General features: G+C 66.1%; 7 protein-coding genes across 7 annotated transcripts; 5 read left to right on the forward strand and 2 right to left on the reverse strand.

Moving 5' to 3' along the window:
* Positions 1-54: 54 nt before the first annotated feature.
* AMSG_09383 (uncharacterized protein) lies at positions 55-3,686 on the forward strand (the record flags this gene model as incomplete). Its single annotated transcript, XM_013899300.1, has 2 exons — positions 55-190; positions 402-3,686. Exons 1-2 carry the CDS (start codon positions 71-73, stop codon positions 3,684-3,686), a joined length of 3,405 nt encoding a protein of 1,134 aa, XP_013754754.1. The 5' UTR covers positions 55-70.
* A 226-nt stretch (positions 3,687-3,912) lies between these two features.
* On the forward strand, positions 3,913-6,525 carry AMSG_09384 (uncharacterized protein; the record flags this gene model as incomplete). Its single annotated transcript, XM_013899301.1, has 2 exons — positions 3,913-4,306; positions 4,400-6,525. The coding sequence occupies 2 exons, from the start codon at positions 3,913-3,915 to the stop codon at positions 6,523-6,525; spliced, it is 2,520 nt and encodes an 839-aa protein (XP_013754755.1).
* AMSG_09385 (uncharacterized protein) lies at positions 6,451-9,673 on the reverse strand (the record flags this gene model as incomplete). The annotated part of the gene is made up of 4 exons (XM_013899302.1): positions 6,451-6,977; positions 7,034-8,472; positions 8,519-8,576; positions 8,675-9,673. 4 exons carry the CDS (start codon positions 9,671-9,673, stop codon positions 6,540-6,542), a joined length of 2,934 nt encoding a protein of 977 aa, XP_013754756.1. The 3' UTR covers positions 6,451-6,539.
* A 72-nt stretch (positions 9,674-9,745) lies between these two features.
* On the reverse strand, positions 9,746-10,852 carry AMSG_09386 (uncharacterized protein). The gene is made up of 2 exons (XM_013899303.1): positions 10,762-10,852; positions 9,746-10,683 (listed from the first exon to the last, which is right to left on the reverse strand). Exons 1-2 carry the CDS (start codon positions 10,793-10,795, stop codon positions 9,800-9,802), a joined length of 918 nt encoding a protein of 305 aa, XP_013754757.1. The 5' UTR covers positions 10,796-10,852; the 3' UTR covers positions 9,746-9,799.
* Positions 10,853-11,501: 649 nt separating this feature from the next.
* On the forward strand, positions 11,502-12,965 carry AMSG_09387 (Sua5/YciO/YrdC/YwlC family protein; the record flags this gene model as incomplete). Its single annotated transcript, XM_013899304.1, has 2 exons — positions 11,502-11,634; positions 11,849-12,965. 2 exons carry the CDS (start codon positions 11,502-11,504, stop codon positions 12,922-12,924), a joined length of 1,209 nt encoding a protein of 402 aa, XP_013754758.1. The 3' UTR covers positions 12,925-12,965.
* Positions 12,966-13,104: 139 nt separating this feature from the next.
* AMSG_09388 (uncharacterized protein) lies at positions 13,105-13,815 on the forward strand (the record flags this gene model as incomplete). Its single annotated transcript, XM_013899305.1, has 1 exon — positions 13,105-13,815. The coding sequence occupies one exon, from the start codon at positions 13,105-13,107 to the stop codon at positions 13,813-13,815; it is 711 nt and encodes a 236-aa protein (XP_013754759.1).
* Positions 13,816-14,217: 402 nt separating this feature from the next.
* Positions 14,218-16,985, forward strand: AMSG_09389 (heat shock protein 90A). Its single transcript, XM_013899306.1, has 2 exons — positions 14,218-14,336; positions 14,849-16,985. Exons 1-2 carry the CDS (start codon positions 14,301-14,303, stop codon positions 16,946-16,948), a joined length of 2,136 nt encoding a protein of 711 aa, XP_013754760.1. The 5' UTR covers positions 14,218-14,300; the 3' UTR covers positions 16,949-16,985.
* The last annotated feature ends 2 nt before the right edge of the window (positions 16,986-16,987 follow it).

Genomic DNA, 16,987 nt, shown 5'->3' on the forward strand with positions numbered 1-16,987 from the left:
CCCCCCCTCCCCCCCTTCCCCCCTCTAACTGACCCTCTCTCCAATCTTCGCATTCCTCTCTCCTGTCACCATGGCCCACCTCCAATTTATGGTGGTGGTGGCGTTTGTGGCAACAGCCATTATCACTCGGCCTACTCTGGCGGCGTACACCGACCTTGTTGCCCGTCCCTCGTGGGCAGACAAGAACCAGGTACCGTTCATGGTGGTAGTGGGATGAAAGGGGGGGGGGGGAGTGACAGTACGGGGGGATATGGCGCTGTCTGGGTGGTGGAAGGGGGAGGAAGGGAAGGGGGGGTATGTGTCGGGGAAGCCCTTTTCGTTGCTAACTGCAGCCAGTCAGCCAGAGCCAGCCAGGCCGCCAGCCAGCGGCACGCACTCACTCACACGAGCACACACCGCAGGATGGCCTGACGTACAACCCGTCGTCCAACCCGCAAGGTGCCATCGGAACCCCGTGCACCATCGGCTCGGGCTGGTGCTCGCCAGTCGACAACAACAACCTGAACAAGCTCCTGGTGAGCATGAACGTTGGCCCGTTCTGTGCCACCATTCTCCGCCCGGCTGGGATGGCCATGAAGCGCGGCCTGGATAACCTCCGTGCTGCAGACTCGGTGCTGTGGGGCAAGCTCCATGCCTCGTGCATCTGCTGCCGCTACATCTCGGGATCGACGACGTACTCGAACCATGCCTGGGGCGGGGCATGCGACTTTACCATCGACGGCCAGCTTGATCCCTACGGCGACGGGCTGACCCAGACAGGGCTCATCGACGTCTATCCGCACCTGCACGCCGAGGGCTTTTACTGGGGTGCCGGCTTTGGCTACCCGGGCACCTCGTCGGAGGACGCCATGCACTTTGAGGTCTCGCAGCAAAAGTTCGACGAGTGGGAAGCTGACGGGAGCCTCGACCCGGACGCGCCGTGGCCTGTGCCGGCCTCGCCGCTCTCCGAGGCGTCGTGCCCGTGGACGACGACGCCGCCCGGCGGCGTCCTTTGGACCTCGGGCGATCCCGTCGACCCGCTCTCCATCCTAGTCCAGTCTCTCGTCTCGTACAACTGTCACTCGGCAACTGCCGACGGAAAGTACGGCTCCGGGACGGCCAACAAGGTTGCCGCCTTCCAGAGTGACCGCCAGCTGGCGGAGAGCGACGGCATTACCCGTGGCATCACGTGGCGGACTCTGTTTGTGCCGGCCGCCCTCGGCGACTCGAACACTGCGGTCCGCGGCTACAAGGAGACGCTCAATCGGCTGTATGGCGCCTCGCTCACGGTCTCCAACACCTTTGATTCGGCCATGGCCTCGGCAGTCTCCTCGTTCCAGTCGTCGCACAGCCTCGCCGCCTCGGGCTCGATCGATCTTGCCACGCTGCAGGCTATGGTCAGCGGGTGCTCGAGCGGCGGCCCCGGGCCGACACCCGCCCCAACACCCGCCCCGACACCTGCCCCGACGCCCGCGCCCACTCCAGCCCCGACGCCCACCCCGGGCTGCGTTGACGTCTACCGCGTCACCGCCACCAGCCTCAACATGCGGTCCGGGCCCGGCACCTCGTACGGTGTGGTCACCAGCCTGCCGAACAACGCCGAGGTGGATGACGTGCAGCCCGGTACGACTTGGTCAGCTAATGGTTTTACCTGGCTGCATCTCAACTACGGTACGTACGATGGGTATGCTGTGACAGCGTACCTTGCGTACGTCCGCCAGGATTGCCCCACTCCTGCGCCTACTCCTGCGCCCACTCCTGCGCCTACCCCTGCGCCCACTCCTGCGCCTACTCCTGCGCCTACTCCTGCGCCTACTCCTGCGCCTACTCCTGCGCCTACTCCGGCCCCCACGCCCACTCCTGCGCCCACTCCTGCGCCCACTCCTGCGCCTACTCCTGCGCCTACTCCTGCGCCTACTCCGGCTCCCACGCCTACTCCTGCGCCCACTCCTGCGCCCACTCCTGCGCCCACTCCTGCGCCCACTCCTGCGCCCACTCCTGCGCCCACTCCTGCGCCCACTCCTGCGCCCACTCCTGCGCCCACTCCTGTGCCCACTCCGGCCCCTACTCCGGCGCCCACTCCTGTGCCCACTCCGGCCCCTACTCCGGCGCCCACGCCTACTCCTGCGCCTACTCCGGCCCCCACTCCTGCGCCCACTCCTGCGCCTACTCCTGCGCCTACTCCTGCGCCTACTCCGGCTCCCACGCCTACTCCTGCGCCTACTCCTGCGCCTACTCCGGCCCCCACTCCTGTGCCCACTCCGGCCCCTACTCCGGCGCCCACTCCTGTGCCCACTCCGGCCCCTACTCTGGCACCTACTCCGCCTCCCACCCCGGCCCCGCCCACCCCGGCATGCACTCCGTGCTCGCCACCAAACGCATGCTCCAACGCCGGGATCTGCTGCGACGGCCAATGCCGCTGCGACTTTGGCTTCCAACCCGACGCGGCCGCCCGCACAGACTGTGTCGCAGTCCCGACCCTCGACCTCGGCAGCGCTGCAGCGTCAGCGTCGGCCTCAGTCTTTGGCGGCCACTTTGCGTTCTTCCGCTACACGCCCTGGGCCACGTCAGGCGCCGGTCGCAGCCTGCTGCAGACCGGCGCAGCCGAGGAATTGGTCATCTCGGTCGTTCCGCAAGGCGTGTTGCCTCAGGACTTTGTCATCTACGCCTCTGAGGGGACAACGCTGCCGTCGGCAACCGCCCACGACGCCGTGTCAGCCCTCTCGGACGACAAGACAGCACAGACGCTGCGGCTGATGCCGTCGGCCGGCGGGCCGGCAACGGTCGTCATGATCGGCGTGACATCGCAGAGTGACGCCGCGTTTGCCATTTCAGCCGCCCCGGTCTCGGCCGCAGCCGGCGCCACCGCCGGCCGTGTCACCAGCGACTCACCGCCGTCTGGTGTCTCGGACAAGCCGTGGTTCATCTACGCTGTCGGCGGCGGCGCCGTCGTCGTCCTCGCCGTCGTCGTCGCCGTCGTCGCCGTCGCCGTCCGCCGCTCGCGGTCGGGCATCAGCTATGCCGGCGATGACCTCTACGACAACATGGCCTTCGTCTCGGCCATTGCCCCGCCCTCCAGCCGCGATAATGCGTCTGTTGAACTCGAGCACATCTCGCCCAAGGCGTGCCCTCCGGCCACCAAGCCCAAGAATGTAGCAAAGGCGACCAGCCCGTCGTCGCAGCGCCGCGCGCTCTATCCGCTCGAGCCGCGTGAAGCCGACGAGCTCAAGTTCGCTGCCGGCGATATCATCAACGTCATCGAAGAGTATGACGACGGCTGGGCGCTTGGTGTGATGGGTGGTCGCGAAGGCGTCTTCCCTATCTCCCACACCGCACTCGTCGCCGCCGATCCCACCGACACCACCCTGGCATGCTTCGAGTACACGCCGCGGCAGAGCGACGAGCTCGCCATGAAGCCAGGCGACGCCATTGCCGTCCTCGAAGAGTTTGAAGACGGATGGGCCCGCGGCCGCAACACCCGCTCTGGTGCCGAGGGCGTCTTCCCGGTCTCGTACATCCGCCGCCGTAACGGCTCGTCCGCAAGCAGCCTCCCGCCCAAGCCGCAGCCGCTCCCAAGCTCGGCGCCCGCGCCCTCGGTCGCGCCGGCAGCCATTCCGCCCAAGCCGCGGCCGCTGTCGAACGCCCCGCCGCCGCCAACCTCACCACTCGCCCTTCCACCCAAGCCCAAGCCGCTCGCCCATCGATGATTGCCTGGCAAGAGACCGTGCGCCAGGCATGGCATCCCACAAGCTGACGACCCGGCCCATAGCTCCGTGCCCACCACTGGCACTCGGGGGGGCCGATCGCGCACGCACGCCGACTCGGCGAAATGAATGGAACATTTCTCGGCCGTGGGCAGAAAAAGGTCGTGCTTCTCCGCCGCCACGGCAGCATGACGCTTCCCGGTCACAGGCTACCGCCCTCGAGCCAGCCATGCTCACACCGAACGCCAGCGTGTGTCAGATGGAGACTGTAAGCGCCCACGTGGGCGCGCTCGTCGAGGAGGACGAGGACGTCCTCGAGTACATCCTCTCCATGGCCCTCTCCGACCGCCACGCCGCCGCCGAACCCATCACTGACCTGCTCCTGGCCTCGGCCGACGACGGCGACCAGGACGACGTCCCGGCCCGAGTCGCCGCCATGCTCACCGACCTCGCCCGTGCCGAGGGCTGGTCCGACACCGATGCCAACGCCGACGCCGACGCCGCTGCTGCTGCCCCGCTCCCGCCCACCACCGAGGTTCTCGCCACAGCCGTCGTCCTCGGCAAGATCAACAGCAGGAACGACGCCGACGACTCTGACCACGGCCGCAACCGCGACGAGGGCAGTGAGCGTAGTGATGACGGAAGCAACCACGACGACGACGACGACGACAATGACGATGACGGTGGGAGTGGTGGTGGCGGCAGATCGGGATTAGATGGCCGCGGCAGCAGCCGCAAGGGCCGACAGTCGGCCGGACGAGCCGGCAAGCGCCGGACCAAGCTCAGCAAGCGCCAGAAGCGGCTGATGAAGAAGCGGGCGCAGCGGAGTGCTGCCATGCAGCAGAGCGATGCCGCCATGGAGCCCGGAGCGCGGGCTGATGACGGCTCGCTGCTGGACACCTTTGACGAGACCATCGAGAACCGCGAGGCCGTGGCGCAGGTCTCACGTTTCCACTGGGAAACACACCGGTGCGAAGAGATCGAGGTCGAGTTGCGCGACGTCAATATCCGGGCCGGCGATCGCGACCTGCTCGTCAACGCGCCGTTGCGGCTTACTCCGGGGCGAAAGTATGGGCTCGTCGGGCGCAACGGCGTCGGCAAGTCGACGCTGCTGCGGCACATTGCCAACGGAACTCTAATCGGCTTTCCGGTCAACGTCCGCGCGCTGTATGTCGAGCAGGAAATTGTGGGCTCGGCGGATGAGACGCCGCTGGAGAGCGTGCTCGCGGCCGACACGGCGCGGCTGGCGCTTCTCGCCGAGGAGGTGCGGCTGGAGGCGGCCGTCGCCGATCCCGAGGTGCGGAGCCACGTGGTGGCGCTCGCCGTCCTCGCCGACCGGGCCAAGGCTGTCGAGCGCGAGGCGCGCCTGGTGGCATCGAAGCGGTCGGGCGCACGCGGCAAGGTGGCGCGGCGCCGGCTGCTCGACGCCGAGGCTGCGTACGCAGCTGCGTACGAGCTCGCAGTCGCTGCTGCTGCCGCCCCGGAGTCGGTGCCGGCCGACGACGTGCTCGCCGAGGAGCTTCTTGGCCAGGTCGTCGAGCGGCTGATCGAGATCGAGGCTGACACCGCGGAAGGACGTGCAACTAAGATCCTGCGCGGGCTCAACTTTAGCGACACCGCTATGAACGCGCCAACCGCCGAACTGTCCGGCGGGTGGCGGATGCGGGTGGCGCTCGCGCGCGCACTGTTCATGAAGCCCGACTTGCTCATGCTCGACGAGCCGACCAACCATCTCGACCTGCGGGCCATTCTCTGGCTTCAGGCTTTCCTCTCGAGGTACGAGGGCATGCTAGTGGTCGTATCGCACGACCAGGCTTTCCTCGACGCGGTCGCCACCGACATTATTGTCTTTCGCAAGCTCACACTCACCTACTATCCGGGCAACTTTTCGGCGTACGTGGCGATCAAGGCTGACCTCGACGCCAAGGCTGCAACGCTGGCGGCCAACGACGCCAAGAAGCGAGCGGCCATTGCCAAGTCGATCGAGTACAACAAGACCCAGGCGCGCAAGAAGGGTGATGACAAGCGGCTGAAACAGGTCACCTCGCGGCAGCGCAAGCTCGACCGCATGGGCCTCGAGAAGCTCGAGTCCGGCAAGCGGTACAAAAAGTCGTACCACGGCTTCCGCGAGAAGGCCACTGTCGACACGCCCGATCCGCCGATCAGCTTCATTTTCCCGTCGCCTTCGGCCGTCTCGACGCTCGGCGATCTCATCCAGGTCGACGACGTGACTGTCGGCTACGACCGCGACGTCGGCCCAGTTGTCCGCAAGGCGTCACTCGCTGTCGAGCGCGGCTCGCGCATCGTCCTCCTCGGAGCCAACGGCTCGGGCAAGTCGACGCTCATCAAGGTCATTGTTGGCGAGCTTTCACCGTGGTCTGGCACCGTCAATGTCGCTCGCGGCGTCAAGATCGGCCACTACGCCCAGCACCACGCCGACGCGCTCGCGCTCGACCTAACCGCTGTTGAGTGGCTCCATACCCAGTTCCCGGGCGGCTCGATCCAGGACTACCGCAACTTTCTGGGCCGGTTCAACCTGACTGGCAACAAGGCGTTGCAGCCGATGGAGACGCTGTCGGGTGGTGAGAAGGCGCGGGTGGTCTTCGCCACCATGATGTACGAGTGTCCGCACGTGCTGGTCATTGACGAGCCGTCAAACCATCTCGACCACGATACGCTGGAGGCGCTCATCGAGGCGCTCGAAGGCTACGAGGGTGCCGTCGTCCTCGTCTCGCACGACCAGCACCTGCTCTCGCGATTCGGTGGTGTCGTTTACACCGTTCGCGATGGGGCTGTGGAGCTGTTTGACGGGGGCGTCGCTGAGTACATCGAAACGCTGTAGCCGGCGTACAGCCGTCACCGCAGTGCGCCGAGAGGAACAAACGGATCGTCGCCAGCGCTATCGTCGTCAAAGTCGTAGTATGAGTCGTATGACCGCTCGTCGCCAGAGCCGGTCAGATACGAGTCGTCGGCATCGGGGCTCAGGGTCAGTGGCCTGGCCGGCTCGCGCGGTCCGGTCGGCGTTGCCAGTGCCTCGGCCTGTGCCGCCGCCGCCGCCAGCGCCTGCTCGCGCTCGGCCGCGGCAATTGCCGCAGCTGCTGCTAGCTCGCGCTCGGTCTCCTCGGCAAGCTGGTTGCGCGCGCGACGACGCTCCTCCACGAGCCGCAGGATCGGGTCGTCTGAGTCGTCCGACGCTGCGCCGTCGTCGTCGCTAGCCCGGGTGACGTGGCGAGGCGAGGGCGAGCGGGATGAAGTGCTGCTGCCTGGGTGACGCACGCGAATGGAAGACGATGGCTCGACCGGCGAAGAGCGCGCGTGAAGCAAGCGCTGGATGACGTCATCGGCGCGACGTCGGTGTCGGCGTTGATGCTCTCGTCGGCTGCCACAGCGGGAGGCTTGCTTTGGACGGGTTCGGCGGCTGGAGGTGGTGCGCGGACGGCGGCGACTTGTGGTGCTCTCCGCAAGATGACAAGCAGGTCGTGGACGCGAGCAGTGTCTGCATCCGCGCTGCGGGCAGTGGCGATGAGGCGCGACTTGGCCGTGGCGGTCATACCGGATGCTGCGTGAGGCAAAAGGACAAGCATGCAAGAGACAGAGGCGGCAGCGGCAGCAGCCTCGACGGCGGCCGGCCGAACCGGCCAGCCGGCGCCGATCAGTAGCACGAGCGGTTCGGCCGAGTCGGAGCGAGCAGCGACGACGACCGGGTCGGGATCGTCGATGTCGACGGTGTCTGGGGAGACATGCGGCAGCAGCAACGCCAACGCGTCAGGATGGTCCGCGGCAGCGGCGCAGAGGTCGTTGACACTCGGCGTTGCGCCGGCAGCCAGCAGGGCGGCCAGCAGCGGCACCGAGTCCCACCGGATGGCCTCGGACATTGGGGTTCGCGTCCGCGAGCGCGGATCCAGCGGCTCGTGAAGCGCAACAGCACCTGTAGCGATCAGACAGGCGGCCGCGCCAAGAAGCGCGGTGCGGAGGCGCGGGAGGCGGGTGCAGAGGGCGAGCACACGCGCCAGTGGGCGGACACCAGTGGCATCGTCGGCGTCGAGCAGCTCGCGGGCGGCAGCAGAGCCGCGGGCAAGAATACCGATGAGCGCAATGAGCTGGTCCACCGCAGGTTCGCCGGCTCGCGGGAGAATGCGCAGCGCGTAGTCGACGACGGTGTGACCGGCGGCATCGCGGGTGCAAAAGACCGAGTCTTCGACGGCGGCGGCGACAGCAGCGACGATGGCGCGGTCGCCAAACTGAACGGTGAGGTGGGCCAGCGGTGGTTCCGACTCGGCGGCGGCAAGGCCGAGCGGCTCGCTCAGCAGCCACGTTACGAGGTGCGGGCAGCGCGAGGCGAGCGCAAAGTGCAGGAGCGGGCGGGTGCCAGGGAGCGGAGGCGCGGCAAGGTAGGCCGCAGCGCGAGTGGCATCCATGGCGCCGACAAGCGCATCGACAAGGAGGATGGTGACGGCGAGGTTGCCCTGGGAGGCAGCGAGGATGAGGGCGGTGGTCTGCGGCGGAGCCGGGCCTGGTGAGCGGGTGCCGAGCAACGGATCGGTGGCTGCAAAGACGTTGACAAGGCCCGGGTTGCCGGCCGCGACTGCAGCAAGACCGCCCACGGCTGCGTCGCCGCCGGCACCGAGCAGCAGGGCAATGACCCGGGGCGGAGGATCGGCCTCAACCGCCAGCTCCAGCAGCGACTTGCCGTCACGCAGCGGCGCGTTGACCTCGTCTGCCTGCAGCTCGGCGACAGCGCCGCGAAGTGCGGCCGCTGCAGTGTGGTCGGTTCGGAACGCGTCGTCCTCTAGCATGGCGAGCACGGCAGCCGGTCGCGACGGTTTTGGAGGTACTGAGCTTGGACTTGGGCTTGGGCTTGGGCTTGGGCTTGGGCTTGGGCTTGAGCTGGGGCTAGGGCTGAGATTCGGGCTTGGTTGGCGCGGTGACGACGTGGAGGAGCGGCGGGCCGGCAGCAGGGCCGGTGATGCGGTTGGGGCGAGTGCAGAGACGTTGACGTCTGGCACGTCCGACAGGAGGATGGCGTCGGCAATGTCTGGCTGCTGCTGTTTCCGGTGTCTTCTGCGGTCGGCCAAAGCAGGTGATGACGGGAGCGTGGGGGAGGCCGGTGCGAGTGTGGGTGCTGGTGTGGTCTGAGCCTTGGTAAAGGGAACAGCCCCGTTGCTCCCAGCAGTGGAATCATCGTCAAGGCCATCTTCCAGCAGTGGCGGTGCCGCAGCCGATGCCGGGGCGGAGGCGGGGGGCGGGGTCAGGGAGGGGGGCGAGGCGGGGGATGAGGCCTGATCGGGTGCCGGCGCAGATGCCGACACAGACGCCGACACAGACGCCGACACAGACGCCGATGACGCCGACGACGATGACGACGACGACGACGATGCAACCGACCCGGCAGCGGCTCTGTGGCGCCTAGTCCGCTTGCCCCTGCCCTTGCCTCTTGCCCTGCCCTTGCGCTTGCGCTTGCCGCGGCCGCGGCCCCCTGCCCTGCTTCGGGCCGTGCCCTTGCGCCGGCTGCGGCTCGATGCGGAGGCGAGGGTGCTGCGGCGGCGGGACGAGTCGCTCCGCAGGCGGGAGCGGGTCGGGGCGGCGTCAGGCGGGGCATCGCCGCCGAGCAGCGGGCCGACGACAGCAACAAGCGCCTTGGCGGCGTCGAGGTCGGCGCAGCCGAGGGCAAGCGGGCGGGCGAGGTGAGCGTCTCCAGGAACCAGCTCGACGACCGCGCCAGGGCTCGACTCGGCCACTGCCGCAGGATCTGGGAGGCGAACCGCAGCATAGGCGTAGACCCACAGGCCATGGCTCCGCAGCCCGCCGTCGGTCCGCTGCTCGACGAGGGCACGCCCGCTGACGTCCACCGCCACCGCACGCAGCGCCCACCGCCCGCCGCGCTCACGGAGGACAGGCGGTAGGTCGTGGGCTCCGGGCGGCCACGCCGGTGTAGCAGCGACGTCGGCAGTAGTGTCGGTGGTGGCCGGCGGCGTCAGAGTCGACGACATGCGTCGCGGGGGAGAAGTGCGAGATGAAAGGACGAGGACAGGCACAAGGAGGGGGGGCTGCCTCCCCCCGGGGGGAAACGTGTGTGTGGTTGACAAGGAAAGACAAGCAAAAGCTGGCGGGACAGGCTACGAGCCGCGGCGGGCGTCGATGTGCATGATGGTGACCCGAGGCGGGGTGGGATCCGGCTGGTTGCCGGAGGCTCCCGGTCGACCCGGAGGCGGGAGGAGCGGAAATGAGAGCCGGCAGATGATGGCGGCGACGACAGATCCCGGGGCCAGGTCGGCAAGCGCGGCCTCGATGTCGTGAGCGAGGTACATGGCGGCGACCGGGGTAGTCGCGCTTGGTGTGCCATGCTCGATGAGGCCGAGATGGACGAGGGCCGCGCCCTGGTCTGCCGCCGAGTGAGTCCGCAGAGAGGCGATGGCCACGTTCTCGACGCGAAAGTAGTCTGCGGTGGCCTTGCGCCATGCTGCGCCGCGGAGCGTCTTCAGCGCCACCGTCCGCAGCCGAATGTCGGTCGATGCCTGCGGGCCGGCGGCGCGCACCTTCTTGACTGGCTTGACGATGCCGAGCGTCCCGGTTGCCGACAGCGTGCTCTGCGCCAGCCGCGGGCCGTACACCCGGCCAGCCGGTCCAGCCCGACGGCCCTCGGTGAACGCCAGCTCCGGCATTGCCGCGCCGCCGCGCCGCCGCGCCTGTCCGCGATGACGGCTGCCCTGCCCACCGCGCCCGCCGCGCCTGCCCGCATGCCGCTTCTCATCGCCAGTCGATGGCGGGGGTGGCGACGAGCCAAACAGCACCCGCGGGCGCTTGGTTGGACGAGGATTACTCACATCGTTGTGCGCAGCCGCGACCAGGCCGGGCTGGAAGGCATCGGGAAGCTCAGGCGCACGGCGTGGACTGGCGGCAAAGTACCTTCCCAAGCCGGTGCGACGGTCGTCATGATCGCCGCCGCGATCAGGTGCGCGATCTTGCCGTTTTCCGGAAAAGGTCGCAGACGACACGGCTTCTGCTCCTGCTCCACGAAGCGGGGAAGAGGGGCTTGCCAGAGAGGGGACGCCCCAGCCGTGGTTTACAGCAGATGAACGTGGATTGTTGACGGTGTACCGCGGGCGAGACATCGAGTGGCAGAGGGAGGGAGAGAGGACGGTCTGGGAAACGCGATTGATCGCAAATTCTGACGAGTGGAGTGTCTGCAAGTACATCGCGGATCTGACTCCCCCAAGCCTAAGCGCTTCATGCGTATGAAAAGGCTCACGAGCAAGTTTGCGCCTTGTCGAGCCCGGAAAGACCCGTCCTAAGCCGCCGATGCCGTCCTACGGTCGGCGGCTTCGTTCGATGTTCGGCTGGTTGTGGACCCTCTAGTCTACATCATTAAACTGATTCCCACACACGCGCGGATCTGACTTGTGGCTTGTTTGATGAGGTATGTGGCCGCGGACACGGCCGTGGACAGACGCGGAGCAGTCAAAGACGACCACTGCGAGGATATTGGCTTGATGGCGGACCGAGTGCATGAGGAGATAGTGGGCATCTGCGGCGCAGGCAACGTGACAGCGATCGGTGGAGCAGGCAAAGGCGCAGCGATCGGTGGGGCAGGCAAAGGCGCAGCGATCGGTGGGGCAGGCGGGATGCGCGGAGCGCGACAAGCAGTGGAGGGTATTGGTGCGAAGAGAGGTCGTAGTCGCCGTCATCATCAACGTTAAAGATACCGATGGTCGCCAATTGCAGCTATGCCCACGTGTCGCGCCACTATTTTTTTGCGGAGAATCCAATTTTTCTTCTCCCTCCCCATGGATGACATCATCGTCGGCCTCCCAATGAACCATGGCTGTGGCTGTGGGCGACTGGCCGGCGACCATCCTTCATCCTTCGTCGGGCTTCCACGACGATGACCAGGTCGGGGGCCACGTCTACAGCCGGGCAGAGACAGACACGTTTGAATGCACCTCTCTCTACCGTCTACCTTCCCACCCCCACCCCTCCACAGCCCGCACCGCAGAGCCGGTGCATGCTCAGAGTAGGAGGCCATCTTCTGCAAGGAACCCTAGCCATGTCTGCCCTGGCGACGACGACGACGACGACGACGACGACGACTTCCCCTACATCTTCTCCCACCGGTGCCTCTCCCACTCCGCTCGCTACGGCCACTGTGGTCGTCGACCCGGACGCAGCGCTAGCGAGCCTGGAGGCGAGCCTGGCCGAGCCGGCGGCTGTGCTGGCGGGTGGCGGCGTGGTCGGCTTCCCCACCGAGACGGTGTACGGGCTCGGGGCGAACGCGCTGAGCGCCGATGCTGTGGCCGGCATCTTTGCTGCCAAGCGTCGGCCGGCAGACAACCCGCTGATTGTGCATGTGTCCGGGCGCGAGATGCTGGCGCCACTGGTGGATCTGGACGGCGTGGGAGCGAGCCAGCGGGCGGTGATCGACGGCCTGATGACGGCGTTCTGGCCTGGCCCGCTCACACTGCTACTGCCCAAGTCCGCGGCGGTGCCGGACGAGGTGACTGCTGGCCATCCGACAGTTGGCGTGCGGATGCCGTCGCACTCTGTGGCGCGCGCGCTGATTGCCGCCGCGGGTGTGCCTCTTGCTGCGCCGTCGGCCAACCTCTCGGGACGCCCATCGCCGACGACCGCCGGCCACGTGCTGACCGACCTTGGCGGTCGTATCCCATGGGTTGTCGACGGCGGCTCGTGCGATTTTGGCCTTGAGTCGACTGTGGTCGATCCGCTCCGCGAGCCGCCGATGGTCCTGCGGCCTGGCGCGGTGACGCTCGAGCAGCTGCGGAGTGTGGCGCCAGACATGGTCGTCCATTCGGGCGAGGTTGAGGAGGCGCCGGCGACGCCGGGCCTCAAGTACACCCACTACTCGCCATCGGCGCCGGTGGTGGTCTTTGACGGCGGCTCGCCGGAGGCGATGTCGCGCTCGCTCGCGTCGTGGTGTGCCGAGACCAGCGCGGCGGCCGAGGCCGGCGCGCCCACTCCGCGCATCGGACTCGTTGCCACCCGCCCGGACGTTGTTGTCCCGCCAACCACCGCACGGGTCATACAGCTCTTTGACACCGATGACCGCGCCGGCGCTGCTGCCGCCCACGGCCTCTTTGCTGCCCTCCGTGAGCTCGACGAGGACGGCTGTACCCACATCATCATCGAGGGCGTCTCGCGCGCCCACTTTGGTCTCGCAGTCATGAACCGGGCGCTCAAGGCCGCATCGCGGACCGTTGTCTGCCACGAGGCTGGAGCCTCGAGCTGATCCGGGCCGCATCCGACCGCAATGAACGCCAGCCAATTGGAGCCAGTTGTTGCGTGCCTCGAGCCTGCGCACCAGCGTTGCGCCGTAATGCTTGTCTTTCGACGCGTCGTCTCGCCACTCCCCACCGTTTCCACCACCCGCACTCCCCACACCCTGCTCCCACCCCTCTCCCGTACCTCCATGTCGTCCACCGCACCCGGCATCGCCACCATGGACGTGGCCAAGACCGAGACCGACTCGGCGGCGGTCTTCTACCCGTCGGCCACCCGCAACGCACCGGTCATCCTCGACAAGTTGCAGGAGATCCTGGCGACGCCGCCGGAGAGTGCGGCTCTGCCCGAGGCCCTCGAGGTGGTGGAGATTGCCTCCGGCTCGGGCCAGCATGCCGCGGCGTTTGCGACCGGCCTCGGCGACCGCATCGCTGCCTGGCACCCGTCCGACGTGACCGATGAGCTCGCGGCGTCGGTGGCTGCGCACGCAGCCGCCGCCAACGTGTCCGACAAAGTCCGTCCGCTGGTTGTGGCGGACATGACTAACGCACGATGGATCGAGGCCTTTGGCTCCTCGCCGCACCTTGTGTACAACGCCAACATGATCCACATCGCTCCGCTCGCCGCAGTCGACGGCCTCTTTGCCGGTGCAGGCCGCCTCCTTGCCGATGGCGGCATGCTCATCACCTACGGCCCGTACAACGTTAATGGCGCCTTTACTGCGCCTTCCAACGAGGCCTTTGACGCCTCGCTGCGGGCCCGCAACCCCGAGTGGGGCATCCGCGATGTCGCCGACCTTGCTTCCCGCGCATCGGCCGCGGGCATGGTCCTTGCCTCCTCCCACCCGATGCCGGCCAACAACTTTGTCCTTGTTTTTGTCAAGCCCAGCGGGGGAGCATGACCAACTGCCTAGCTCGCCAGCTGCTGCTGCCCGCCCGCCTTCTTCATGATTTTCGTCTCTTTTCTTCACGATCAATTCACTGTGCCTCTCCCTTCGCTGGCCGCGCCTCAACCACCGGCTGTCCACCGGCCGCGGCCGTCCTCCCCTCCCCTCCTCGCCCGCCACTACCTACATCCATCACCCATCCGGCCGTCCACCCCCAAACCCATGTGCGATCCCCATGTGCGATGCCACCCCCTCCCTTCCCTCCACCCCCTCCGCCTTGGATTAAGTGTGGCCATCATGAACGCGAGACCATGCTGCCATCTTCAATGGCCTTCCTTCGTGAAACTGTGCCATGCGACGGGCATAAAACGCAGCCAACTCCCTCGACTCTGCCCCACTCGGTTCAAGAGCATCAACTCTTTTTCATTGCCTTGCCTTTGCTTGCGAATTCTTCCACAGACGGCAAACCACGCACCACTTGTTTCACAAACAAACCAACCATGGCCGACGACGATGTGCAGGTTTTCAAGTTCCAGGTACGTCCTCTCCTCCTCCCTCCTCCCCAACTACCTGCAATGGTCTCCCATGGCCCCTTGGGCCCAGGCCTCCCGCTCTGACGGGTAAGCCTGCCCTCTTCCCCCCCTCCCCCTTGCCCCACCCCCCGGTGCCTCCCTCGCGACGTCACGATTCGCATCCAATGTCCGGTCGCCTGCCACCACCGGCGGTGCGGCCTGGTACAGCCATTCTCTCTTGGTCCTCCCAAGAGACCCTCCCCCCAATGACTGGCCATGCCCATGGCTACATGGTCTGGGTCTTTCCCCCGCTCTCCTTCCACCGCATGAGCCTCCCCCCCTGCGTCGATGACGCGGTCGGCTCGACTGTGACGACCTTCACGAGCGCACCTTCATGAATGTCTCGAAGCTTCATGACGGGTTTTTCTGTTTTGACGGCTCACAATTTTTTCTTGCATGTGAGACCACCCCCCCCCCCCCCCCTTCCCCCACCATGACTCATGCCCAACACCACCACCGCCTCCTCCGAACAACAGGCTGAGATCAACCAGCTGATGTCGCTGATCATCAACACGTTCTACTCGAACAAGGAGATCTTCCTCCGCGAGCTCATCTCGAACTCGTCGGATGCTCTCGACAAGATCCGGTACCAGTCGCTGACGGACCGCGAGGCACTGGCGACCGAGGCCGAGCTTAAGATCGAGCTCATCCCGGACAAGGCCAACAACACGCTGACGATCCAGGACTCTGGCATCGGCATGACCAAGGCTGACCTTGTGCAGAACCTGGGCACGATCGCGCGGTCGGGCACCAAGAACTTCATGGAGGCGCTGCAGGCCGGCGCTGACGTGTCGATGATCGGCCAGTTCGGTGTCGGTTTCTACTCGGCGTACCTCGTTGCCGACCGCGTGACGGTTGTGACGAAGAACAACGACGATGACCAGTACATCTGGGAGTCTGCTGCCGGCGGCTCGTTCACCATCAAGCGTGATACCGAGGGCCCGTTCATCGGCCGCGGCACCAAGATCATCCTGCACCTCAAGGACGACCAGCAGGACTTCCTCGAGGAGCGCAAGATCAAGGACCTCGTCAAGAAGCACTCTGAGTTCATCGGCTACCCGATCAAGCTCTGGGTCGAGAAGGAGAAGGAGGAGGAGGTGACCGACGACGAGGCGTCCGACGACGAGGCCGAGGAGAAGAAGGAGGGTGACGAGCCCAAGATCCAGGACCTCGACGACGACGACGACGACGAGGCCGGCAAGAAGAAGAAGACCAAGACGGTGAAGACTGTGGAGACCGAGTTTGAGCTCCTCAACCAGAACAAGCCGATCTGGACCAAGAAGCCGGACGAGATCACCAAGGACGAGTACGCCTCGTTCTACAAGTCGCTCACCAACGACTGGGAGGAGCACCTGTCGGTCAAGCACTTTTCGGTGGAGGGCCAGCTCGAGTTCACGGCCATGCTCTTTGTGCCGAAGCGCGCGCCGTTCGACCTCTTCGAGCCGAGCAAGAAGCAGAACAACATCAAGCTCTACGTCCGCCGCGTCTTTATCATGGACAACTGCGAGGAGCTCATCCCCGAGTGGCTCAACTTTGTCAAGGGCGTCGTCGACTCTGAGGACCTCCCGCTCAACATCTCGCGCGAGACGCTGCAGCAGAACAAGATCCTCAAGGTCATCCGCAAGAACATCGTCAAGAAGTGCATTGAGATGTTCGGCGAGCTCGCTGAGTCGGAGGACCCCGAGGACTTTAAGAAGTTCTACGAGGCCTTCTCCAAGCACATCAAGCTTGGCATCCACTCGGACTCGGCGAACCGCGCCAAGCTCGCCAACCTGCTCCGCTACTACTCGACCAAGTCGGGTGAGGAGTGGACCTCGCTCAAGGACTACGTCACCCGCATGAAGGAGGGCCAGAACTCGATCTACTACATCACCGGCGAGTCGCGCGCCGCAGTCGAGAACTCGCCGTTCATCGAGCGCCTCCGCAAGAAGGACCTCGAGGTTCTCTTCCTTGTCGACCCGATCGACGAGTACGCTGTCCAGCAGCTCAAGGAGTACGACGGCAAGAAGCTCGTGTGCGTCACCAAGGAGGGTCTTGAGATCGACGAGACCGAGGACGAGAAGAAGTCGTGGGAGGAGGCCAAGGCCAAGGCCGAGGGCCTCTGCACCTTCATCAAGGAGGTGCTCGGCGACAAGGTCGAGAAGGTCGTCTGCTCCAAGCGTGTCGTTGAGTCGCCGCTTGTCCTCGTCACCGGCCAGCACGGCTGGTCGTCGAACATGTCGCGCCTCATGAAGGCCCAGGCCCTCCGCGACACCTCGATGTCGTCGTACATGGAGCCGAAGAAGATCTGCGAGATCAACCCGACCAACTCGATCATCGTCGCCCTCCGCGACCGCGTCGACGCCGACCGCAACGACCGCACCGCCAAGGACCTCATCGACCTGCTCTTCCAGACCGCGCTCCTCACCTCGGGCTTCACCCTCGACGACTCGGCTGGCTTTGCCAAGAAGATCGCCGGCATGGTCAAGCTCGGCCTCTCCATCGACGACGACGACGACGATGTTGTCGACGACGACGTCCCCGACCTTGAGGAGGACGACCTCGACGACGCCGGTTCGTTCGAGGCTGTTGACTAGATAGTTTTGTCTGTGAAACACAACCTGCCTACATACATC

The sequence above is a fragment of the Thecamonas trahens genome, assembly GCF_000142905.1.
Source record: "Thecamonas trahens ATCC 50062 unplaced genomic scaffold supercont1.46, whole genome shotgun sequence".
Taxonomy (NCBI): Eukaryota; order Apusomonadida; family Apusomonadidae; genus Thecamonas; species Thecamonas trahens.

What these genes read in the sequence shown, in the direction of transcription:
- AMSG_09389 (XM_013899306.1), top strand. Translation starts at nt 14,301, where the DNA reads ATGGCCGACGACGATGTGCAGGTTTTCAAGTTCCAG. An exon ending in TGCAGGTTTTCAAGTTCCAG is followed by an intron (nt 14,337 to 14,848) that starts GTACGTCCTCTC and finishes TCCGAACAACAG; the next exon opens with GCTGAGATCAACCAGCTGAT.
- AMSG_09386 (XM_013899303.1), bottom strand. Translation starts at nt 10,795, where the DNA reads ATGTCTCGCCCGCGGTACACCGTCAACAATCCAC. An exon ending in GTACACCGTCAACAATCCAC is followed by an intron (nt 10,684 to 10,761) that starts GTTCATCTGCTG and finishes GAGCAGGAGCAG; the next exon opens with AAGCCGTGTCGTCTGCGACC.